This window comes from Gymnoscopelus braueri, assembly GCF_963280865.1.
Source record: "Gymnoscopelus braueri genome assembly, chromosome: 2".
NCBI lineage: Eukaryota > Metazoa > Chordata > Actinopteri > Myctophiformes > Myctophidae > Gymnoscopelus > Gymnoscopelus braueri.
The window spans coordinates 49907073-49933894 of record NC_137604.1 but is presented as its reverse complement, the minus strand read 5'-3'; the positions used below and the strand labels follow the sequence as shown (position 1 = coordinate 49933894).

The following is a 26822-nucleotide window of genomic DNA, read 5'->3' as shown; positions in this document are numbered from 1 at the left end:
ATGCGACCAAATGGACTTAACACTGAGGATTTTACTGTGTAGCTGTGTGAGGGAGAATGGTGTGTGTGTTCTCCCAGATTCCAATCTGCATGCTGGAAATTGAGAATTGTGTGCCTGTGTCAGCAATAGTGAACAGTGCAGAGCAGACCACACAGAAGAGAGCAGTATTATCTTCAAGGCCAAGTACACAGCAGGTCTACTAAAACAGATCAGCGGTATAAGACTGTTTCTGGGCCTTACACATAAAGCCATATGCGACATGTGCTAGTTGACTATATATATAATATAAGCTAAAAGTCTGTGCACAAATGTAAAGACATGGAGGAATGGTCCAGGGTCATGTGCAAGTCATAGGACCATGACTGTATAGGCAATGGTTGTGTATTAATTGCACTACTTAGAACATGTTATGTATCAGGACTTGTTTAGACTGATAATCTTTTAAATAACTTCCTTGGAAATGTGAATGTTTTATCATTTGGTGTGCCAATGTTCCTTGTTGCCAACAAGGTTTTATGTGCCTTTTCTGCTGATGTGCTCATCCAGATGTTTGTGGTACACCAATTTGCTGCTTTGTTCATATTGTATTTTATTGTTTTATATACAATTTCTGCATTTGTAAAGTGTGTTCATATTGTTCATATTGTATTTTATTGCTTTACATACAATTTCTACATTTGTAAAGATTTCTACTTAATGTTATTTGCCATAACAATAAAAAAGACACTTGTTATGAAAAAAAATATTTTATTCTCAAATAATGCATTGAAATAATTACACACAACCACAAATCTCTGCTATTCAAAGTCAAATAACAGAAGAGAAATGGAACATATTTAAACAAGCTGCCATGATTCCAAGCCCCATGAAGGGGAATTCCCACTTTGTGTTGACAAATACTGTATATCCACAGTCAATTAAATTAGTACACACAGGCCTCATTCATTTTCAATAAATTACACAACTATAGGTTTATTTTGTCATTTTCAGAATTATAATGTGAAGGGGAATGGGGCGCCAACTGAAAAATATCAAATTTAAGCCGGCGATACGATAGCCCAGTGGTTAGGGCATGTACCACATGGGCTCAAATCTCACAGCAAGTCCCCGGTTCGACTCCCAGCCAGCCAGACCATGCTGCACGTCACTCCCCTACTCTCCGTTTCCTGTCATTCTCCACTTACCTATCAAATAAGGCAAAAAAGGCCACTAAAATAACTAAAAATAAATGAAATAAAACATAATCTGATCTGTAAGAAGCGCCCATTGTTTACCCATATAACCGTTCAACTCGTCTTATCAAGTTAATTGCCATGTTCTATGGCATGGGCATATTTACCTGATGTTCACTAGACTGGCCTGGAGGACACAGCCTAGTCTCTAAATGATGCTCTCGAAAGGCAGACCAAATAGGCTGCAGTTAAGTGGCCAAACAGTTCTCAATGAAATCCTTAGCATTTTAAATTAAACAGCCCATTTCACTGCCATTTGCAAGAAATATCCTTCATTCACCGTTTATAAAATTGTATAAATGACTTCTTAAAACATCCAACATACATCTTTCTACAGTACAAAATAAATTCTAGTGGAGGTTTCCCTTCATTACAGTGATCAGGTTTTCAGCAGTCTTCCTCTTCAAAATTATAATGTACACATACACATTTGCAAAACAGTAACACTACAGAGAGACATAAAAAAACAAAACGACAATTTAAAAAGTCCAGCTTTGTCAAGATATGTTGTGCATTATGTGCCCAGCAGGGAGCGCAAGCTGCAGACCCTGACAACTGGAATGTACCACTCTACATGGTAAATGCCTATTTCCTTCTGTATATCAACTTGAAAAGGACGCTACAAGCTCTTAAAACAAGCGGTTCTAAAGGGCATTTGCGGTATATGCTACTGTAGATCCAGTGGCAGAAAGGGTCATATATTTTCAAAGGTCAATTAGATTGTGGTGCTGCTTGCCGGATGAGGAGTTCATCTCAGTTTCATACATGGCTCATTGAATAGACCGTTTCAACTATGAATTCAATTTCTAAATACATCAATTCAGTTCTTGCACTATGCTGGGAGCAAGATCAAACAGCCAAGGACTCACTGCACACAACTAAAACTATTCAAATAGACAATGAGCTTAGCTACAGTACATGCCAATTCACATTTCCTGGATATGACATTAGGTGGGCGTCATGAAACAGATCCGAGTCACTGCACAGCAAATCCAATTTCGCTCTGGAAGTGATCCTGCCTCATAAGAGCACCGACATTAACATTTAAAAATGACAGTAGTCTGATATGGAACATTTAAAAATGACAGTAGTCTGATACATTTGCTGAGAAGCACACAGGACACATAAGGGACAGTGACAGACGAACAGTAGTCATTAAGCTCCTATACCCATTGTTCATCACAGTTTTAACGACAATATTCATTCTTCCAAAGGAACACCCCCCTGTCTAATATACTCCCTTGTAATGTCTTCTCCCTTTTATAACTATCCATACACCACACCCCTCACAGCAGTAACGGTTCAATCCCGAGTAAGACCCATCTACTAAAAGAGTCTTTACTGGGCATGCTTCCTGGAAAACATCTTTACAGATATCATGACATCATACAGGAACAGAGAAACAACACTCAAACCAGCACCACACTTAATGTGAAGTCAGATTAGGTTCAAGTTCATAGCCAGATGAGCTACAGAATGCTGTTGATAATTTAGCTGTGAACGCTTTGTGTTAATTTATCTTTGTGAAAACTTAACTAAATTTAACTCAAAAACATACAGCCTTAGTTTTAATCAGCATTGCTTACAAGATAAGGCTTACTTCGCAATAGAATGTGGGCCTATCATTTCATTCATAGCTAAAATGAAGGTGAAATAAAAAATCTTCATGCATGTTCCAAGGCAAAGTGCTGTAATGATCTTTTGATAAAGAATCACCATTCCTGCAGCACAGTGAGTCCAGTGTTAAATCTATAACAAGATTGTACTCGGACATAAAAAGTGTGGATTTGTTCTTCCAGCAATCTTGTGCTGCGTACTTTCTTTGACCTCAGTGAAATGTCTGAATAATACCCAGGATAAAACTAGCAATGATAGCATTAGAGTAAATAGCCTTTAACATACTTTAACATACATAAGCCAAGTGCATATTCATCTGGGAAGCAGGATTTAGAACTTCAGCAGACTCAAGACTCGAGCTCCAGTGTAAATATTTAAATACTAATACTTCAAAGTCACTTGGAAATACTCATAATTAAGTGTGCCATTTTGGCTACAGTTAAAGGGACAACAGCTAAGAAAAATAAGTAATGGAACCAAGGCCATCAATTAAATTATTTCAACTTTAGTACCTATTTGGCACTGGTGTGTGTGTGTGTGTGTGTGTGTGTGTGTGTGTGTGTGTCACCTTGATTTGGCATGAGAAAGGCAAGCATTTTAATCTGCGAGTTAGTAAGATCTATGTGAAAGGATAAAGTAGCTTCAGTATACGTGTATGTGATTGCAATACTGGCCAGATGGGGCTACAAAACCGGCCCAACCATCTGAATGTGGAGAAGAGGACCATACGATGCAGCACTGCCTTGTCTGCCCTCTACTACCCAACCAGTGCAGCTTAAAAGATCTCGCAGAGTTCAATAATAATGCAAAGGACTGTGTAAAGAAATGGGAAACTGTCATATAACCACATGCTTCAAAGACACGAAAAGAAGAAGAAGCATAAATGAGGTAAGAGTTACTCCGAGACTAATGTGGTATTGTGATGCATTTATCATCAATTATGAATTACATGCAACACCATTTTCCGGCATCCTGTTAAGTTTGCATGCATGCTTGAAAAAAAGAACAGGACTTAGTCAAGCGCCATCAAGTGTTAACATGGGTGTCTGCTTTGTGCAGTAATTCCTTTAGAGGTTATTGTGCTTGCCTGTACGTATCAAACCCATTAGCGATATCCATTAAGTCAAGGGTGCATGTGTGCATATAAACCGTACCACATACATGTGCAAATGCACACTGTATATAAACGGTACAGGTGTCATGTTCCTGAATTCATGTACTTCCAATCCAAATTCTGTCTGCGGTGTGTGTGTGTGTGTGTGTGTGTCCGGGGGTGTAAGCGAGTGATCGGGTTTCACTTTGACATAGTAACTCAGTGATGAGTCTCCAACTCCACCACTGTCCACTCTCCCTGTGGAGAACACCCAGGGGCCTCCGGGGAGAAACTACTGACAGAGGTGACCGTGGCAGAGGGAGGCGTGAGCGGGGGCAGCAGGCTGGGCCATAGGCTGCTCTCCAGGGGGCTCAAAGTGCCACCCGCACCCCCCGGCAGGAGCAGGAGGGAGGAGCAGCCGTCTCCGGTCAGCAGGAGTGTCTGGTTTATAAGCTGCTGAACAATGTCACATTTCTTACCCCAGTCCAGGTCCAGGGGCGGGGGCCGCTCTGGGGACTGAAGAGGAGGAAGGGAGAGGGTTTCATCCAGAAGGGAGCTGAGGATGTGGGCATGCTGGGGGTCAGCGGGTCTTTGGGGAGAGTCTGGGAGAGGAGAGCTCTGGGAGGACGAAGAAGAGTCTCGTCCGTTGTCGTCGAACAGCACTCTCTCTCGATCGCTGTTGAGGTCTTTGCTCGATGTTTCTTCGGTGGACTCCTTCTGCTCTTTAAGCTCTACCTTTAACGGCTCCTTCTCTGCCTCCTCGTCATCGCTGTTCTCCAAGGCTTCATAGATGGTACAGAGGCCAGAAGAGGGAGACAGCAGCACTGCTGTCTGGCCACCATGAGGCTGCTGCTGCTCGAGCTCCTGCTGCCACTGCATTATCTGCTGCCTCTGCTGCAGCTCCTCCTGCTGTTGCTGCAGCTGTAGCTGGAGATCCCTCCTCTGCTCCCGCAACTCCTCCCTTTGCCTCACCTCCGGCTCTTCCGCCTCTTCCTCCCTCGCCTCCTCGTCTTCCTCCCCATTCACCTCCTCTTTATCTTTCTCCTCCTCTTCTTTCTGGCTTCCCTGTAGCACCTCCTCCTCCTCCTCCCCTGCCTCCTTGTGCTCGCAGCTAGGCCTGCTCGGTGGTTGCTCCCTGCGCTGCTGAAGCTCCAGCAGTTGCCTCTGGTGCTGCTCCAGCCTGCGGAGCTGGGGACTGACCGCCTGTGGGCCAGAGTTCCTGGGCGGGAGGTCCGCACAGCTCAGCCTGGGCAGCGTTGCGGCTTCGGAGGGAGCTTTGATGATGTCGCAGATGGGTTTGATGACGTCGTAGTGGGGTTTGACGACGTTGCAGAGGGGTTTGACCGTGTCGCAGTGGGGTCTGGGGTGTGCAGAGTGATCACGGCAGTGTGGATGTGGCGGTGCACGGAGCCCTGTGTGCGAGAAGGAAAAGCGGGGGAAGGAAGATCATGATAGCATGGTGCGTTAAAAAAAACAAGTGTGACAGGCAGCAGGACAGTTCAAGAGCAGTGCAGTGTGGGTAGAAGCAGAGGGGTATAGGGGCAGAGCAGCCCATGGAGGCTCATAATCAGACAATAGTGAAAGAATAGTGGAAGCCTTTTGAGTGCAGTGCTTAAAAAGGTCTGCCAAGTGGTTTGTCCATCAAGTATATAGATGGATGGAGGTACAGTATCATCACCAGCAGAACAGTGACAGTTTGCAATTTGAAGTGACTGGGGTGGAAGCATGGGTTGGACATTTTAAGCAGAGTGACTATGCAGCCATTTCTTTGGATCTCATATCACAATTGACCATTTCAGTTGACACCCAGATAAAGGTTTTTGTGTGCAAAAAAGCAGCCAAACATCCTGTATATGCAATCACTACCAACTATAGTGTCACATAAACAAGTGACCCAAGTAAAACTTATTGTGCACAATAAAAGTCATCAACTGTGAATGAAGCGTATAGTTGGTCAACCAGTGAGCATGCAAGACAAGTTTTCTCCATGCATTTATGCACATTTGACATCACATGTGAACAGGATTAGTAGCTTGGCTTTAGACTGAATATTTCTATCCTCAAGTAGTAAGTCACTTTAGCAAAACTGATCATTCACACCACCATACACAAACTTAAGTCAAACTAGTTACAGTACATAGTTAACCACGTATGCCTCTATATACTTAGTCATACTGCTGTGTAACAAATGGGGAGAAGAGCACATATACAAGCTCACAATGCGATGCGAGCTCGTAGCTCTATTTTAAAATGTAGAAAATTTCCCCAAAATTGGGACAGGGGCAGGTTTAACCCATTAAAACCGGGAATGCATCAGTGTCATTTAACTACTGAACTACTGATTTAGAAGGCATTTGTAGAATCGGCCAGAGGTGTTAATGGGTTAAGTGCTATAGCCAGTGGCTTATATAAACAAGCTAAAGCCAAGCTACAGGAACATATTAACAGAAACAAACCAATGCAGGTCATTTAGCCAGTGACATGCATAAGCTCTGGTGACATTAGACAGTGTAGTGAAATGCTGCAGTGGGAAAACCTGAGGTACAGAAAGGAAACACAAAACAGCAGTACACTGAGAGACAGGGATGAGATGTCTGCCGTCTTTAGTTGCTGGAGATACTGATGCTTTGAGCCATGGATGAGAGGTGCTGGTTCCACCAATGGAATGAGACCTAGCACAATGCGAGTTCTGCATCAATGTCTTCCATGGGATGGGTAGAAGAGATTATTGAACTGTAAGGGTCACAGCTGAGAATATTGGTAGGTGAGAACACCATATAAGGCTTCCCTCATGTCCAGTTCACTATTACTTTATATTGAGTTGCATTAAAAAAAATGAATAGCTGTCAAAACTCAGACTTGATGTGGTTAAGTGATGCAGAGAAACAATAGCTTTTTGTTCACAAGGTATTTGCATCCTACTATATCCTTCTCAATCAGAATCGGTCTTGTCCATTTTTCTCTTAATTAGCATATGAGGAAGCTTATTTTTCACCAGGGGAGAGACTCATGAGTGGTGCCAGGGTTAATTGATTGGCAGGTGTTTCCAATTGTTCGATCCTCTTTATAGTAGGATGCTGTACCTGGGCTACACACACACACACACACACACACACACCAGACACAACACACAAGTTTCCAGTGTCCCATGAGGCCTTGCTTGAATTATGGGCATCACTTCCTGATGTCAGTCAAGGAAGCTTGTTTAAAGGAAAGGTCACCGACGGCATTTTCTCTATCCAGCAATTCCAGCCTGGGTGGCACTCTCACCGGAAGTTTGGTTAAACAACATTAGAGTCTATGAGAGCCGGCTGGACAGCTTATGAACAAACACCATTTCTGAACGATTGAGACCTTTATAAAATACTTGTCTCAGGAAAATAAGACGCACATCGGTTTCTGCTGTGTTGCTTTTTGGTGAGCACACTGTATAATTTTATAGAGGCAGCTAAAGAGCACAAAATACATTTATGTCCACCATTTCCTGTCTGGCAACCAAATCTCGCGACACCTCCGAGCCAGGAACGATGCCTGCTGCTGTTTAGATGCCTAAAAAAAATTATGTACAGTGTACAACGAAAAGCAAGTGATTAGAAAACAACCTGTGATTTATATTCCTGAACCAATTATATGACAAAGGTCGCAATCGTTCAGATATAGTGTTTGTTCATGAGCTGGTCCAGCTGGCTCCATTCTCTGCCATGCATTTCATCGAACTTCCGATTTTGCCACCCATGAGCGTCATGGCGCATCCCCTGCGTCCAGCGTGTCCCTTCCTTAAATAAGCTTCCTTGATGTCAGTCATTCAATTAATTAGAGTGATCCGTGTCAGTCCATAATAATGTGGTAACACAACCTGACAGAAATCAGATCAGTCATGTTAATCTGCCTACTCCCCTACAAGATCTCCCTCCACACAGCTGACTCAAATGAATGATCAACGGCTCTTGATACTTGCTCTTAGCAGTAGCTTAGATCCTGTTCTGGGTTCTTACTGGTGGCTGTTGCTGACACGTTATTATGGATCCCACCACAGTTCTAGGCGAAACCTGTGACCTCAGCGCTTGATAAGCACTGAACATCAATTTGAATCAGCTGTGTGGACTGGAGGGAGATCTAGTAGAGTAAGTAGGCAGACTAATGAGACCCTTTTTAATTTCTGTCAGGTTGTGTTCCCACAATATTGTTGACTGATTTGATCCCTCAAATGAATTGAATGACTGACAACAGGATCCCTCAAATGAATTGAATGACTAACAGGAAGTGAAGTTTTACCCATAATTGACACATCCTCTTTCCCCCCAGTTAGCTCCCTAGGAAATATAGATGTACCCGTTTGTGGTCAAAAAAAGTGCAGAAGCTTTTCATTACAAAATGGTCTCATCAAATGTATCAGCAAAACCCACAGTAGCTATCTGCATGCTACAGTGATGGAAAGACCAGTTGGCAAACCGGGGTAAATTAGGTTTTCATGCATTTTTCTCCTCAGTGTGTTGGCATCTTAAAATTGATTGAAGATTTCCTTTAACTTTACTCAAATCTAAGCTGTTATTTAGCCATTTGTATAATTATATTTAGGGATGATACAAAAAGTAAACCTTCTTTCAAACTACTGAATTTCACTGTCAAAATGTAAGTGTGGCTTAACAAGGTGAAATTTACTGTAGGCTATATGACTTTTCTTGAATTATCTGCAATAATAAAACTATCTACAATAAAATGTAAAAAATGTAATAGTGTCAATAGTGATGGTGTCTTGCACAGAGAATGTCACATTTCCACTGTTAATAAAACTGTACGGGAAGAGAGCAAATAATGTTTACAAAAATCTATTCTTTATTTAATATTTAAAGTTTAGGGGCATGAGGATGGCACTTTCTGGACACCCTCACTGGCCATCTCCACATCTTCATCTTCATCATTGTCATGTCTGGGCTGTTACAGCCCACATCCACGTCACACATCCGGGGGGCAATGCATTATAACTTTAAAGTGCAAGAAGAGATGAGGAGTGTTGGGAAATAGGTAGGGGAAGGAAACATGCCTGTATTATGGTGGATATCAATATACAATACACTCAAATCTTATTTTCAGTTATTAGATCTGTTCAGCAACATACAGAAAGACCAACAATTAATTCCATAAGACCAACGGTTCATTGCATATTTCTATTGTTACAATATATTTTTACTCATTGTATACAAAATCCATGCCATTTCAAAGTGACTGGATAATGCAGTGTTAATATAAGAACACAGGCGCGCACACTGTAGTTAATAATAGTAACTATTGCACATACAGGAGTTGAAGCCATATACTCAATGGAAATGTTATAGAGGGAAGTGCCACTGCTGTCATTTCAATGTCTCTCTTTTTGCTTCCCTTTGTGTCTGCTGCTTTTTTTTTAATTACATCCACCCCAGAGAATTTCACTACAAACTATTATGAGGAGAGGAAGAGCTAGTTTTATGAGGGAGGTCTGGGAGAGAGTCACAGGGGGCCTGTGGGAGGGAAGGGGAATTATGTGGGCTGTGAGGGGTTTGGGGAACATTACCTGCAACCGAGTTCTCAGTTTTTTCACAGATAGCCGAGTAGTAGGCAGGCTTGGGGTCATCTGGGTCGTCTTCTAGCTGCTGCAGGGTTGATCGAGGGAGGTCCGGGGCGACTTCGGACCCAGATCCTTCTATCCCCGCATTCTCAGCGGGCAGCGCCTCGGCCAGATTCCCACATTGCATGTAGTGCTGCTCTGCTGCAAACGGTGGTTCTGGAAGACTCTGCGGGTCCTGGATGAGACAGGGTGCCTTAGCCTCCTCCGGCAGCTCCTCCAGGGAAAAGATACCAGGACTCTTGGTGCAGCTCTCACCCGTGGAAGCGGCATTCGAGTTTGAGTACGTGGTCATCGTGTCAAAGCCACAAGAGGCGGCAGAGTTTGCAGAGGGCGGGGTGGTGTCACCGCAGACGCTTCCCTCTGCTTCCTCCTCCTCCTCTGCTTCCTCTACAGCAGACAGGATGGGTTGGCGTTGAGGCTGCAATTCAAAGGTGCCGTTTAAAATGTCTCGCCCATGAGGTGGAACTTCCAGCTGGGCTTCTCCCTCCGAGTTGCTGAACTCAAAGGTCCCGTTTAAAACAGGTGTATCTTCCAGCTGGGCTTCTCCCTCCGTGTTGCTGGCCTCAAAGGTCCTGTTTAAAAGAGGTGTATCTTCCAGCTGGGCTTCTCCCTCCGTGTCGCTGGCCTCATCCTCTGTGGTCGAGGAAGATGATGGGTTGGACGTGGGGGCAGTGGCAGGGCCGCTCAGGACATCATCAGCCGGGAGAGTCTCAGCTTCAGCCTCCTCTTCCTCCCGGTCCTCTGCTTCCAGGTGGATGCCCAGGTCTTGGTCCTCTAGGTCGTGTTGGAGGGAGAGCATTGGGGCTGGGCCTGCATGGGTATGGAGCTGGAGCTTCGCTTCTTGATTGAAGTCCTCACACAAGTCCTCGGGTGTACTGGTATCACTGCTTAGGGTGCTGGCCAGGGAGAGGCCAGGGGCAGAGAGGGGAGCCGGGGACAGGGTATGCATCGGTACCGGGCCGAATTCATCCATGCAACTTTGGGCCTCTGATTTCAGTGGCTCCTCTGGAACTGTGGAGTGATGGTTTTGGGGTACAAAGGAAGCTGTGCCTAGTTCTAACCAGGCCTGAGCAGGGGACTGGGTAGGAGTCTCAAGTCCTTCAGAACCTTTACAAGCCGACTCTGTTGGGACTAGGCCTACTGCAGCTGGCGGCAATGGCTCAGCAAGTTGTTGTAAGGGCTGCTGGGGCTCAAAGGACTGTGCCCATGGATCTGAGTATGGGTTGGGCTGATCCCATTGAGCAGCCAGGGCTGAGGGCAGCTGAGGTGGAGGTGGTGGCTGAGCAACTCGGTTCAGGTTGTCCAACCTTTCATCCTCTGCAAAGTCATCCTCATCTGCATTCCCATAGCTCTCGAGCCCACTTTCTGTCACACCCTCGCTGGCCATGTCCACATCTTCATCCTCTTCTTCATCTGCGTCATTGTCATGTCTGGGCTGCTGCGGGTCCTCTGCCCTCTCAGAGCCCACATCCATGTCACACACCCGATCATCATCCTCCTCAAAGTCATTGCCTGGTATGTCAGGAACCTTCTCAAAGTCGGGGGAGCCAGCAGAAGCCCCCTCCATGTCAATCGCTCCTTTGAGACTTGCGTCTCCGAGGTCGTCCATGCTCTCTGTTCCCTCTAGGACGCCAGGGGCACTCAGCTCTGATGCCCCTTGCTGGCTGACACTCACCTCCTCAGAGTCCAGCTCAGAGTGTAGGGCACCACTGGCCCTCCAAGCTGCACCCCCGACAGGACCGGCGGACCCAGGCCGGGACTCCTCAGTGGGCTGAGTGGTGCCGCTCATTTCTGACACAGAAACCTGCTGGCTTCCCTCTCTCTCCTCCTCGTCATCGTCTACCTCATTTAGATTGGAGGAAGAAATATCCAATGGCGTGATAGTTGCTACTGGTAGAGAGGCTTTAGATGTTGAGGTGTCTTGCTCTGCTATTGGGTGAAGAGGGTCTTCAGGACTTGGTTGGTTGGCTGATTGCAAGAGGGGAGCCCCAACCGAGATCTGCTCCATAGCTGCTATGAAAGGAATTGTACTCTCCGATAGGGCCTGGTCTGGAGGAGATGTCCCTTCAGGGCTGTGGGGCAGGCATGCGTCAGCTGCTGAAGGTGCCAGTGGAAAGTCTTCGGCTGAAGCTTCAGAGGGGACCTTTTCTGCACCTGATGTGGCTGGGGATGGAACCTCTGCCCCCGCAGCTGTTGACTCAGCAACACTGCTTACTGCGGTTACAACACCAGCAACTGCTGCTACCACAGCAGTGCTAGAATTCAGGCCTTCTTGTTCCTTGCTGGCAGCAGAAGGTGGAACACCAAGGGTGGGTTTGGGGACATCTTTCGCTTGAGCCTTAGATTTGTTGGCTGGCGAAGCAGGGGGATTCCTGCCCGGGAGCAGTCTGTTATTAGCCGCGGGCCGTGGTCCCGGTGATACGGTTTTCTTCGCAGCCATAGGCTTTGAGATTTCCTGTATTTTGGTCCGCGTTGGCTTGGCTTCAGCTGCCTTGGCTTCAGCTGCCTTGAGTGGCAGTGGGCGTTTGGCAGCAGGGATAGGCCTCGAAGCCGCCAAGGGTTTGGAAGGCTCAGTTTTTTTGGCAGCAGCTGATGTTGCCATTGTTGGTCTCTTAGCTGCTGTGGCAGAAGCCGGTCTGCTGACATCTGGAGAGCAAAGAGATAAAACAACATTAAATAATGTATTATTAAAATCTAATTATGAAATGCATTTTCTGAAAGCAAAACCTCATCAACAAAAACACTGTACCAGGAAGCAGTAGTCATAGAATTAGAATTCACTAAATATAGTTATAAAACACAACACCAAAATAAAAACATGGATATTTGTTATCCGCTTGAAATTGTCTGGATCAGGAGCTATGTATGGATGGTTGCTACATTTGACTCTGGATACATACAAGAGCTTGATCCTTCAAGAACAACTCATCCGGTATGAAGCAGTGCATATAACGCAACAGAACCAACAACCAGGAATCTTTCACTGTACCTTTCTTAGCAAGTGCATTTGGTTTTGGAGGCTGTGTTGTTGTGGCCCTGCCAGTAGATGGTGCTGTGGTGACTCTGGAAGCAGCTGGTCGGCCAAGTCCACTGATGGAGGTTGTACTGATGAGGTTGCAGTTGTTCCACTGCTTGGTTGTAGCTACTGTGGTGGGCTTTGATGGGGCTGTGGTGGGCTTTGACGAGGCTGGGGACGATGGAAGTCGAGTACCAGTTTGGGGCCTGGAGAAAAATAAGTGTATAGGTTACTTTCTTTCAGATCATAGCATTAATTGTAATGGGTAAGTTTATGACTGTTGTAGGCGGACCCCACCCAACAAAAAATATTAGGTATTCATTGTAACAGCTCTCTAGAGAGTGAGTGAGTGAGTGAGTGAGTGAGTGAGTGAGTGAGTGAGTGAGTGTGTGTGTGTGTGTGTGTGTGTGTGTGTGTGTGTGTGTGTGTGTGTGTGTGTGTGTGTGTGTGTGTGGAGCATGGGGTGGCTGTCTGTCTGATTGACATGGCCAGAAATTCCTATTAAAACACAATGATATGCACCACGTACACCTAAATAACTGCTCTGAAGCAGCTTTCACCATTTTATCGAAAGATAGATTGAAAAAGACACACCTTCACCTTAATCAATCAGTCTTGATTTAGGCCACAAATGAAATAGCCAGAGATAGTGATAGATAGTGAAAAACCATTACCAAATCCCTCATCCATCTCCTGCTCCGCAGTAATGCAGCTTTTATTCATGTTCTAATCCCCCACCAAGTGAGGGAGGGATGAATGTCACGGTGATGGAAAGGAGAAGTAAAGGAGTTAGGGTAAGAGAGGAGAGGAGAGCAGAGGTAAAGGAGTAGGGCTGCTACTACACATTATTTTGTTAAAGGGGAAATCCACCCATTTTCAATATTTAACTATGTCATTAATATAGCATAAAGGAGTTGTGTGGAAATAAGAAAAAATTAAAAAAAAAAATAACATTGCAAAAAAATGTAACATTGCAAAAAAATTAACATTGCAAATTACACTGTGATGACTCATCATGGTGTAATTTGCAATGTAAATTACAAATTGCAAATGTAATTTTTTTTTCTTATTTCCACACAACTCCTTTATGCTATATTAATGACATAGTTAAATATTGAAAATGGGTGGATTTCCCCTTTAAGTGATGAATCTTTTTTTTTATAAAAAAAAAAAAAAATAGATTACACACATATATACTGTATGTATGTAACGAAACAACGTGAAATTATTCAAATGCATTTTTTTAATAATCGACCAAATCCAGTTGCAATTGTGTGTCGCAATTTTAAAGCAATGGGGAAAAATGACATTCAAATCGATCATCTATAATTGTTTATAATCTATTAAATCGATTAGTTCGATTAACCGTTGCACCGCTAGAAAGGAGTGGTGGTAGGAGAGGAAAGCAGAGTGAGCAGTGTGAAATGGGTACAGAAGAATGATGAGGCAGAAACGGAGGAGGAGGGAGTATGGAAAAAGGCAAGGAGAGCAGGATAGGCTAAATAGTGATGGTGGGAGACAATGGAAAAAAGATGGAGGGATGGATGGAGGGAGTTGCCAGACGAGGGAGGGGAGGAGAACTGATGGAAGATGATTAAGGAGGATGATGAAAATGACAGACAAGGGAGAGGAGGGGAAAGAATGATGGATGATGATGATTAAGGAGGAGGATCACAATCACAGGGTTGCAGCAGTGAGGAAGAGAAGCTTGAGAGAGCGACTGTGGAGGTTGAAGGGCTGGGTGGCCTCTGAAGCAGGTGGAACAAGAGAATGGCAGAAGTCATGACACTTCGACGGGGTGGCATTTCACTCCCAGTAAGATAAGAGGCTAGTCTTATCGACTAGAATGGTTCTTAAATGAGAGCTAATCCACTGAAACCCACTGCACTAACCTGCATGAAAAGACATAGGTTAAATTTAGCAGGGCATTAGCTCTGCTCCCGGAACGCATACATTGGTTTTGCTAACTTTTGGGGACAGTTTCTCGCACAGATAAATCCCCAACCTTAAAGGAGGAGTTCACCCAAAAAATGACTTATTTTCTATCAATTGCACACCCTATGAAGCCTTGAATCCATGGATTCTTTTTAGTTTTTGTCGCATTCCTAAGCTAATAATTTGATTCCCGTCTCCTACCGGCTAATGTATCCGGTAGGAGACACAAAGTAGATTATTTGTGTCTCCTACCGGAAATCAAATTATTGTCTTAGGAATGCCACAAAAACAAAAATAAATCCATGAAATCAAGGCTTCATGGGGTGTGTAATTGATAGAAAATAAGTAATTTTTTGGGTGAACTCCTCCTTTAACCGCCAAAACATCAATAAATGTGGGACATCAATTTTGTCTTTGTTTTAACTGACATGCTTGTAATGAAGTAAATATCAGTGTTAATTTAGTTACAATACACTTAGAGTTCAATTAACACTGCTTTTACAGTACACACAGAAAGTACAAAAGGCATAGGACCCAGTTTACTGAACTGTGGCCCAACCATCAATTACTACAATACCCATCCTGTCCTCTCTTTTGGGATTTGCATTGCCTGCTGGTGAGACAGACAATGCAGACGTGTACCGACATGGACGGACAGACAGACACAGATGGAGGGCAGTGGCATACCCGAGCTCAGATGCCTCTCCCACCACACTGTGTACTGTCGGCCTTTTGTTTGCTCCTGATCAAACGATATGTGGGCAGACGTGGACTCAAAGTGTATTAATTTCACAGGCTACCGATACATTTACATTAGACAAGCAGTGTTTTGGTTGTTTGTGGCAACGGGAAGCACAGCATAACCCTGCTGAAAAGTGTATCTGACACAGGAGAGGGTATTACTGTAGCATTGGATGTAAAATGAACGTTGAGTAATGGCAGGATAACAATGAGATGGAGGTCGACATGGAAAGGGCGGTAGGGGGCTTATCTTTGAGGTCAGTCATGACGAAAAAATGAGGAGCTGTGATGGATGGCTGGACGTGCAGAGGCAAGGAGAATAACAACATGGGGGGGAGAGAGACAGAGTAGGAGAAATAACAAGCTGCCCATTAAATGAGTTTGACTTCATATCACCGATCCTGCAGTATGCAGAGAATTTGAATCGGCAGAACCGTTCAATTATAGCAGGAGACGGGGGACAACACAGAACGACATCCTCTAGGGAAGAGAGCGTAAAGCTGGATGAAAGAGTGAGATTACAGAATAAATAAAGACATGGGGAAATGTCAAGAGGGTAAGGAGGGGTTACAAATGTAATAGCCTCAAATAACCCCAGTCTTCCCAATGCCCTGGTCTTGATCATTCACAGCTCACAATGATCTGATCCAGCAGGACTACAAACAGAGACTGGGCCATTATACCCATACTGTACAGTACACGCTCCTTCTGTGTGGCTCTAAGGGTGCAGCTGCTGACATTCTGCCAAACAATGAATTAAAATCAATAGCGACGTACCCTTGATAACGGTAATGGGAGGATGTGAAGAGCTACACAGCCATTTACGGTGTTTAATGATTTATCGGAAGGTCTTCCGGAGGGCAAAGGTCGGCACAGGGACGGGCACTGATGAGTCACTGATGCCAGTCAAGAATTTATGTTACTGGCCCAGGCCTCTTTGTTGTAAACGGCACTATTAAGATGCTAAGCAGTGTGATGCTGCATGATACTGGCAAAAAAACTAAACCTACTACAATATTCTTGCAAAAGGTTCTAATATACGTGGACATAGTCTGCATACTTTGCTTCTCTGTGCACAACAATATTCATGCAACTGAAACATTTCCTCACAGGACACGAAATGTCCTGGGTGTCTCGCACCCTTATTCCTTTACCAGAGTATACTGTAGATTCAGTCTAGTTTCAGTTTTCATCAAGTCAAAGACAAATACAGGACAGTATGTACACATACCAAGTACACTAATACACCAAGTATAGACACAGTACCAACACACTTCTGTTCCGGCTCTTGCTTTTCCCTTCAAGTTCAAGGGCCCCCCTGCAGGACAGCTAATGGAAATGGAGACCCCAAACAATACATTGTTTGGCTTGTAAGCCATCCAAAACTAGCTCCTTTACACCAGCTTCCAGCAAGCAGCACACATTCCTGGGGCTTGTATTGGCCCACAGTCATCTCCTCGACAATAAAGAGGAGGGTTTAGATTAAGTGTCAGTGCTGAGCCTAGCAACGGATGGGCAGACGGCTCCTATGAGGCCGTGGGTAGCTACAGAGTACTGCCAACATGATGGATGCCATGGTTTGTTTGCGTTAGGACAGTAATCCTACTCCTCTCTGCCAAGACTGATGGGGAGAAATGACATGGTTTCATTCCCAAAGGGACATGGGAGGTAAGAAAGGTACTGCAAGTGAAGGGGGGAGCAACAACGTGGGAGAAAGACACCATTACTTCTCGTTGCCGTTTATTCACAGGGAACAAAGGCTGATGGAGAATGTCACTAAGTATTTGACCTATTTATGTTTCAGCACATGGATGATAGTCTTAGCTGTGCGATTCAAATATCTTCACAGCATGGAGGTCAGCAAAGCTATTTGAAGACCTTTCCCACTATATTTATCCACTTACTTCATTGTACGACAAGTGGCAAAAATACCCAATCTACAAGCGCACACTTTTGCTCATGTCGCATCGTGACATGTTGTGAGCTTCCGTGAACAGCCACCATTACATTTTTGTTTTAAAACACCTACTGTATAATCACATTTCCACATGAGACGGTTAATGAGGATTATTATTTAAAAAAAATCGACAGGCAAGTGGGACAATCATCCCTGATCTCCATGTCTCCAACAATTGTTCACTTAATGACGCGCACCTTGTGTTCTGCTCCACTTGATCCTATAACTAATTGTAAGTCCAAGTGCACTCTTAACTTTCAGTGGGAGTCTCAGGGAACCACAAAATGATAGATGCGCAAGGGAGAGGGGGATGGTCAGATAGAGGGAGGGAAGGATGGAAAAGGGCTCAAGGGGGTGCTGGCCAACTGCCTGGAACTGTATTCTGTTTTTGGCGTGCGACACTGTGCACAACCAAGTATAAATCATTAGGATTCTGCACTAGTCTCAAACATCAACCATTTCAAATCCATCCGTGACTCAGAGTGATTTGATTTCTGATTGGTTGGTACTTAGGATTTTGCTGTGCAGTGTGCACTATAGTTCCTCTGAAGCCACTCATTATCTTTGTGGTTGGATGGTAGATCACTGCCTACTGAGTGTTAATTAGAGCATAAATCTTTTGTTTAGTTTTTTACACACCTTTTTAATTAATGGTCAGGATTTTGCTGTGTGCCTCTTTGACTTACTGCTGATAGATCAGCCTGTCATTGGAAAAGCCTCACCTCATTGATGGGCACATTAAATCCATTAACCCCCACTCACCCATTATCATACAGAGTCATAGCCTCGGCCCTCACACTCAGAGCTCCAATAACCCACTGCATATTCTGAAGAGCTTTCACGACCATACACTCTTCAAATCTCGCCTCCCCTTTATAGCAATCACTCTGGTAAAACCTAATCCTTTCTCCTCTAACCCAATAGGCTTTCAATTCTCCCGTTTGGGCAATTAATATTAATACTTAATGAGGACAGTCATTTTCGTTGGGTCTCCTGGGTGTGTGGTATGTTAGGTGTGCTGCTGTAGCAACGGTGTTATTATAGAGCTGTACAGTAGTCAAGTGTTCTTGCACTGAAAAGCCTTGCAGCAAATGCATTGTCAAACTGATGTTATATATTATCATGAAAAGGTCAGTCATGCATTGCAGCTGGGTCACCGTAATTGCTCATTACAGATTGGCGTTGGAGAACTCCTGCAGAAAGGTAGGGCTGGAAAGAACCACTGGAAATGTAATTCAGATAGTGTATCAAGTCTGTGGGTCTCATTTCCTAGCTCTTCTGAGGAGCCGACATGAAGACGTGTGCGCACACTCGCACACACCTGCCACTGTTCACTAGGTTTCAATGAAATGCACACCACGGTTTCTGTTAAAGAACCTTCAGTACACATCACTAACACAGGTGTCATGAAATCTGACACATACCATTCATCATCCAGAATCTGTCTGTCAACTTAGAAGCAAATGCCTGATGTCATGTTCCAGGGAACAATGTCCAATTACTGGAAGGCATCATATGCCATGGTAATAGGACTCCTGTACCCAAAATGCCACATTTGCATTATTCAAAGGATGAAGACGTAGCTTGTCTACGTACAAAGGGAGAGAGAGCGAGAGCCACACACAAAATGTGCCTGCCAAATAAGGACCATTCCTGACAGACCCAATACAGAAACCTATGAAAACACCAGCTGAGGAAGTTCACTCTATATGTAGCTAAACCTAACAGGACAGTCCAAGAGCATGTACTACATGTAAAATAGAGTATGACAGTGTAACAACATACAGTAAGTGTAGGTGAAGCAGTGTGTGTGTGTGTGTGTGTGTGTGTGTGTGTGTGTGTGTGTGCGCGTGCGTGCGTAATTGTAGAATAAAAATAGCTGAAACATAGAAACTGTGGGTATCTGGGAGGCTTTAGCTTATGGCCAAGAAAGTAGGACGTAACACCCCTGTGCTGTGTCAGAGGGCCATTTTGTTTATTTAATAAGAGCATTATAGAGGAAGTGAGGTGGACCCAGAATCAAATCAGGCATCTCAGAGCAGAATAGTGCATCCTGTGAAAAGATGTGGGATCTGCTCTAATGGATCTGACTCGGGCGTAACTCGATTTACCCTGGTGATCTAGAACAGTGGTTCTCAACCTTTCCAGGCCGCGGCCCCCCAAAATAATCATATTTTGGGGGGTCCCAAAGCTCACAACGCCTCGCGCTGTGAGCTTGTAGATTAAATTTTTTTATAGTATAGTTTGTTGATTACTTTTGATGCAGTAATGGTCTTTTTTGCTTTCGGTAGTCTCAAAAGCCCTTAAATTGTCACTTTACTGGTTCTCAACCCACAGGTTGAGAACCACTGATCTAGAAGACACCACCAGATTAAAGCAAAACAATGATATTGCAAAACTCTTTTGCATGATAATGATTGTTGATGACTATTATACTATTCACCCACATCTATGTGGAGCCATCCATTCTAAAATGATAAAAATACAATCATGTGGATCTCAGGATCCACATGGGAACGGCGTGGCTCCAATGTGGATCTCAGAACTTCATGTGGACAGCCCTGTGACATCAGTAGTCTATGACCTATGACTCCAAATTGGGACATGGTTTCAGGCCGTTCAGAGCCCCACTGACCCTCTTATGGATGGCTAGACTCCAGCAGAGCTATGCCGTAACATGCCAGTCCTATCAAAAGGAGTGAGTCCAGAGAAATATCACAAACTCAACCATTTTAAGCTTCCACCATCGAAATCAGCAGCGTGTGAGGACTATAATGCATGTCAATAGCCATCTGCCCTGGAGGCGATGACTAGTGTCTGAGTCTATCTTCATGGTACAAAGCCTTGGTTCTTCAGTATCACTGGGACTGTTAAGGGCCTCTGTCTCAGGTTATTTCTGCAAGCATGACTCAGACTCTTGAAGCGAAACCCAACCCAATAATGGCGGTCATGCCACAATGGACATATTTCTTTGCTTATCTCTTCCAGGGTGTCGTGCTAAACCAAGCCATTCATGTCTTCTAAGTTGTAAATGGGATGTTTAACTGTGTGCAATATCTCCAGACTTCAGAGGGAAAAGAAATTGTGTAAGAGAGAATAAATATGAATTATGGGGTTTTCCATCCCGATATGAATTATTTGATGGAGCCATGATGATAACTGTCATTGGGCCGGTAGATAGATTGCAGTTAGATGGAGGGCTGGCCGGCATACCTGTTTGTCTTGAGACCAATTGCCTTCTCAGCTTTGGGTACGGAAGAAGTGCTGGGTTTTGGAACAATGGTGCTAGCAGGAGCTGGAAGAGTGGAAAGCGAGAAAATGTCATTGCATAGATGAATGGATGAATGATTCTATATTAACATTGGATGTTTAGCATAGTACCAAAACTGAATCAGTCTGTTGAAAAATTGGCATCCAATATTTGAACCACATAAGCAGGCATTTCTATCTGAACTGAAACAGCCTTAAATTACACCAAACATTCTTCACAAGTCAAATGGTTACTTTATTTTTTTTGCTGCAATTTAATTTAATAACATAAAATCTCCCTTTAGACTTAGACCAACCTGTGGTTTTGGGTCTAGCCCCATTGAATGCGCCGGCAGGTCTAGCTCCATTTAATGGGCCGGTTGGTCTAGCTCCATTTGATGGGCCAGCTGGCAGTTTCTTCTTTGGGGTGCCATTTGCCTGCCTTGTGTTATTGGTTACAGCGGCAGAAGCAGCAGCAGAGGTGGTCCTGGCAGTTCCAACAGGCTTTTTGTCAGCCACCTTCACCTGGGTCCTGACAGTGGTAGTTTTCTTTGCTGGGGCATTAGTTGTGGGTTTAACTTCATTCCCTGTACGATTTGCGGCAGCGCCGGGTCGTGAATTTAGTCCAGAAACTCCAGTCTTTGTTGCCGCAGATGTGGCTTTAGTCGAGACCGATTTCGTCTTGCCTTTTGAGTCTACCGCTGCAGGCTTCCTGTTGGCCTCCTGTGCAGCAGGGGGCACTGCCACCTCAGGTCCCTGCGCTTTTGACGCATCTGTGGTTTGTTCTGTCACTTCCTCCTGTGCTCCAGGAAAAGAGGAGGGCTCTTCTCCTGCTACAACTTCAGTGGTCTCCATGTTTTCTTCATCAGGAGCGCTAACCCCATCCGGTTTCATCACCTAGTCTGTGGCTGTCAAGAGATCCTTCTCTCACCGGTTCACACCCAGACCACACCCTGTATGGACCTCAGTGTCCTGCAGAAGGAAAAAACAACATTAGATTAATAATAAAAAAAACTCTACAGTCATCTATACCTATAGAAAAATATGTCTTTAACAACATGCTCAAGTCAGCATAAGTCACATGACAATCAGTCAGTGTAAGCCAAGGGAAGCGTAATTTAAGGCAAGGGGCCTCAAAGGAATTTGGGGGGAATTTGAAAAACAGGAAGAGAGCACTCATAGACGCCAACACATCTGCTGCTCAACTCGAGTCTTGAACGCTCTTTGGTTCATCAGTGTAGCACAACTATGATAACAAGACCAACTTGATGCCTGTGGGAATTCAACAAACAAAATGAATGAATAGTTTAACAAACCACAACAGAGGTGCACTGGTGCATAAATTCTGCTGCACATTTTATAGTCCGGGAAGAGACTGATGACTATGGAGAATGTGTGTGTGTGTGTGTGTGTGTGTGAGCGAGTGCGTGTGTGCACGCATGCTTGAAAAATGCCTTCCAGCATCTCTAGAGAGAGGGGAACGCTGTGGTTTGGACTGCTGAAAGGGATTTGAAAACCCACACCATCATGTCCCATTTATGAGCGACCACCGTGATGATGAACGCCATCAAAAAGACAATACCAGTGGACACGCTTGAACTAATAGGGGACAATGACAGCTTAGAGATCAGTTTGGCGGAAGACAAAAGGGGGAGGGGTCCAAGTAAGTAGCGTCGGTCGACCCCATTTGACCTCAGTCAAGTCTCTCTAACCCTCAGAGGTAAAACCAAATTTATACTTCGTTATACGACTAGTCGTCAGACAACAAATTACGCTAAAGTCTCCCATCTTTGACTGATCATCAACTGTGCCTTTTCCATCTATCCTCTTTCATACCTCACTCCATACCTTCAACTATCCCGCGCTCTTGACACCCACAGCAGCTGCTCCCCCCCCCCCCCCCCCCACACACACACAGACACCCCACCAACAGCCACTTGATTCCACCCTCCTCCTCCTCCTCTCCCAAGGTCTTGTTCCAGTAAATAGCTACACAGATGGGTGTTGTGGGGACCAACAGGCTTGGTTGGGAAAGGACCAAGAGGGAAAAGAAGTAAAGGATAAGATCTAAATTCAGAGGGAAGAAAGCTATGGAACCCAAAAAAAAGACTAGATGGAAAGACCAATTTAATTGATTAGAATAAAATGTGCCAATTCTGGCATAAGTGAGAATAACCACACCATATACTGTAATAATGGAATCTCCTCTCACAACACAGGCAATGAAGACCATGACTATCATTGCTGCATGACATTCTAACTCGGAAGTGAGATGAATGAAATGACCATGTCAGCTTCCATTGAGACACATTTCCCACATACAAGGATTATATTTGTCAAGCTCTCCACTCTGCAGAAGCACCAATTGGTTTTGCTTTATAGGCATTCAAAATCAAAATATTCACAAAAGGAAAAAGTATAAAATAGGGCTTAAAAATGGATAAGGATGCATCAATGAGTGAATGTACAGATTTTACCTGCAATTCCCTGCCTGCACAGGGAATTTGAGGTAGAGTAAACATTACACACATGTTTTTTTTTTGTTGCACTATTTAGCAATGTAGTGGAAATCGCAACATTTAAATTGCACTGCATTTATGGGCAACTAAATCCACAGGCCAGGCACCTCGGCTGGGCCTCGCTAGTTACATATTAACATCCAAGATACCACAGCTTTGCACACTCGGTTCCCAAATCCCTAAACATAGCTACTTTTCCTGCTCATATTTCTGTTTGCTCAGCAAAATCTCTGTATGGACTCATTGTGTCGGCCCCCCCATGTACCTGGGGGGCCAACAGAACAACATGCCAGTCTTGATCAAAGAACAAACAGGCCACTTGTTGCTAGTTCTGGATGAACTAGTTTGGCGAGTTTGGTCCCGACAACAGTTGAATACACAGCTCAACAACAACCCCCAAAATACGGGAACTAAACATCCACCCACTGAAACCCCCTAATCTTCCTGAACCCTGCCCTGGAGTTCAGTGAGGGATGAGAGCAGTAGACATTATGCTCTGGGTTTTCCCCCTTATTTCCATTTCCTCTCACCTCCTGCAGTTAGTTTTTCTACTCCTCGCCTCTCTGTGGTTCTAATTTCCTGTCTGAGAGGGAGATCCAGAGAGGAGTGTTTAAAGCGGACAACATTAAATTGGAATGACTGTTCTAGTCCATCAGACCAACTTGTCAGTGACCTATTCAATCAAATGTAGGAGGGACAATGTCAGTCAAAATACAAGTCTAAAGAACCAGTAAATCAAGAGTGCAGAGGATTATAATAAAATCCGTTATCAGTCTTGTACAAGCGAGGCTGGGGCTTGAAGCCATTACAAAAATTGGCAACCTTCCATAGTTGGTATCCTTGCTACCCATTACAAATTTGCCATTCATCACCACCACTGGATTGGATTACAGAATACAGAGTGACTTGGTAGCTTTGTTGGTAGAGTTGTTCGGATACCAATTTTTCCTTCTCTATACTGATTTTAATACCTGAACTTGCATACGGTTGATATTGAGTGAGTAACAATCCGATGCACCAGTGCATTTTTTTTTTGTTGACATACACAGTAATGTGTGTATTTATTATACAAAACATTTATTTTTCCAGCTGTATAATACTTAGCCTTTATGGATGCGACATGATTGTCATCATTGTTGTATGGCCTGGCTCAGACTAGTCCCCCCCCCAGACGAAAGTCATGAACAAATAAATACAGAGATGTATTTTGTCAATTCCATTTTGCTAGTTCTGACCTACGTGACACTTTGCACTAGCAGTGCACATGTTGTTGATCACATGATCCGTATACGCGCCTCACGTACATTTTAGGCTGTATCGGACTCTCCGGAGGAATTTACGACCATTAGGCTAGACGTCAGAAAATGCATTTTTAGACCCTGTGACATTAACACCCAGTGAAACCGACACCACATTTATTTTCACTTCTTTAGGCAATGCTCTCCAACCACCTACTCAATGGATGAAAACAAACAAAAGAAAAAAAATATGCCAAAGACACATGGCAGTGTTTGGAAAGGAAGACGGCTCAAATGTGTGACAATGCCAGTTACACGACACAGCTCTGCCAGTCTGGCTACTAATGCCCTGGGCTTAGCAGAGTTCACCATGAATCACATTCCTCAGAAGATGACCCCTACATTGGGCGAGCACAGGCATTATCACCAACCAGCTGCCAACTGGACAGTATGTCAAACAGCACAGGGACACATGGATGGATCAGCATGTAGCTAAATCCCAGTCGCAGTTTTTGCACACAAATGTTTTATGACCTTACACCGAGTCAAATGGAGAATGTGCTGCATGAGTTAAAGAACTGGACTGCAAAGCAAGCATATCCATAACTCCAAGAGAAAATTACACTTGGAGACACTTCAAGGTGTTGCGGACCAAAATGTCAGAGAAATTAAGTTTGATTTATACTACAAGTTCTACATACTTGTAGAGCGTGTGCTATTTTTTCGGTGCGCAACCAAGTATAAATCAGCCATGGTACATAACGGCAGTACTATCTTTTTTAATAAATACTACAAGCCAGGGCTTCCATGCTCAAAAAAAGTTGAACACTAGTGACCACGAGGCTATACACCAAACATGGTCTGTACGAGCATGAATCAGGAACTCATGCATTTTTATGAAAAATAAGAAATCCACCATTGTCTACCCTTCCTTTGGAAAACATTTGCATAACAAACCGCTGTTCAAGAGAAAGTCTAACACAATATGCAGGACACGGCATGCCTATTTGTAGGAGCCCAGCATGGTTAATGTTGCAATTTAGTACAATACCCCTAGCGATAATTACAATGTGTTCAAAGTATGTTAAAGGTTTAATGACATTCACTTTTACACCACATTCAAAGTCTTTGTCCTGGTCCTTCAAAAGTGTACAAAAAGTTTTAAGTGAAAATTCCATTCCAGTGATCCATGGCAGGTGTTTTTCTCTCACATTTCTAAAGCCTTTTCAACTGCAATGAAAAAAGAAATCTTTGCCTGCGGGTGTCGCTGGTGAGGGATTTTGCCTGTCAATCATCGCCTCTGCTCCGCCCCCCCCCCCAAAGGAAAGGATAGGGGAGGGGAGGGGCGAGGAGGAGAGTGGGCGGGATTAATCGACTGTGACCTCACTGTCGAAGGGCCAAGCTCAGATTACTTTACAGCCTAATTATTCAGAAAACCCCAGACCACAGAAAATCCACTGAATGTTCTAAGTTCAGTTTTTTTGGGTGTAATTGAGGTCATAAAACCCCAAATAAAACATTGAAAATAAAAAAAGTGAAAATGAATGTCATGATACCTTTAATGTACAGACTGGACCAGTCGAGGTCTTAAAGGCCTGTTTATACATTGAGTTTGCACATCCATGCAGACACAACATGGTTCTTCTAATTATATATTTGTTATATTCTTTATTTAAGGACATCCATGTTATTAACATGTTTTTCAATTTCTTTGGTTGTCCACAGGTTTTTATACATTTTTCAAACAAAACAAATTATATCATGGTTCATCTGATTATACTGCAATTTAGTGTCTACACGCACACCTGCAAGAGCAATACAGGCTGCACTCAATATATAGCATAATCTAATGACCTTCTAAAGTCTGACGTAAGAAGAGGTCTACTGTCCTATTTAACTCCATCTAACGTAATTTCTGTGCATTCCTCTTATCCTCTGAAGACCTTAGATACTAAAAAAAATCGTCAGCAAAGCTTTGAGAAGTCTTACTCAGTCTCAAATTATTTTCTGCTTGTATAACATTTAACCTACCAATGAAGATCACTTCAAGTTCAAGTCCCCAGTTGTCATATGCTCATAATACAGCGTAGCGACAGATCTCTTTACTGAACCTCTCCTCAAACAGTGTCCATTTTTATGTTCTAGTGCATGCCATGCGCACTTGTGCAGGCAGCATACTTGTCCTCACATAAAGTACAGTCATTTAGACCCTAGCAGACCATCAATGCTTTAGCAAGTATAATGGGGCTTTAAAGAGTTGGGAGAGGAGGTCTGGGTCGCTGGTGTAGCGGTCCAGGCACCTAGGCTCAGTGTAGCCTGACAGCATGTCTTGGATTCGTGTCCCGATCCCGACGGCCTTTGCTGCATGTCACTCCCCAATTCCTGTCAGCCTACTGTCCTATCCATAAGGCATAAAAGCCCAAAAATAAATCTTAAGGAAAAGAAAAAAAGAGAAGAGACATTGAGAGTAAGTATGTGTGCACTGCACACTAGCCAAGTAGCCAATAGGCCAAAGCCTGTTATGGAAGAGAGAGAGTCTAGACATAGAATGAACTGACTAGGCTGCTGGGTATTTCAATCCCCTTTCTCAGCTGAAGAAATGTAGCCTTCTGCATCC

The 26822-nt window shown here is 44.0% G+C and overlaps 1 protein-coding gene across 1 annotated transcript in view; it reads right to left on the bottom strand.

The window, feature by feature from the left end:
- Positions 1–3754: 3754 nt before the first annotated feature.
- Positions 3755–26822, bottom strand: part of prr36a (proline rich 36a) — a 35467-nt gene continuing 12399 nt past the window's right edge. The window contains exons 2-6 of the mRNA XM_080413191.1: positions 20766–21420; positions 20413–20494; positions 12540–12772; positions 9497–12196; positions 3755–5354 (exon numbers count right to left, since the gene is read on the bottom strand). Of these exons, the coding sequence (XP_080269317.1) occupies positions 4162–5354; positions 9497–12196; positions 12540–12772; positions 20413–20494; positions 20766–21342 (4785 nt within the window). The 5' untranslated portion in view covers positions 21343–21420 and the 3' untranslated portion in view covers positions 3755–4161. The remainder of the gene's footprint in view (positions 5355–9496; positions 12197–12539; positions 12773–20412; positions 20495–20765; positions 21421–26822) is intronic.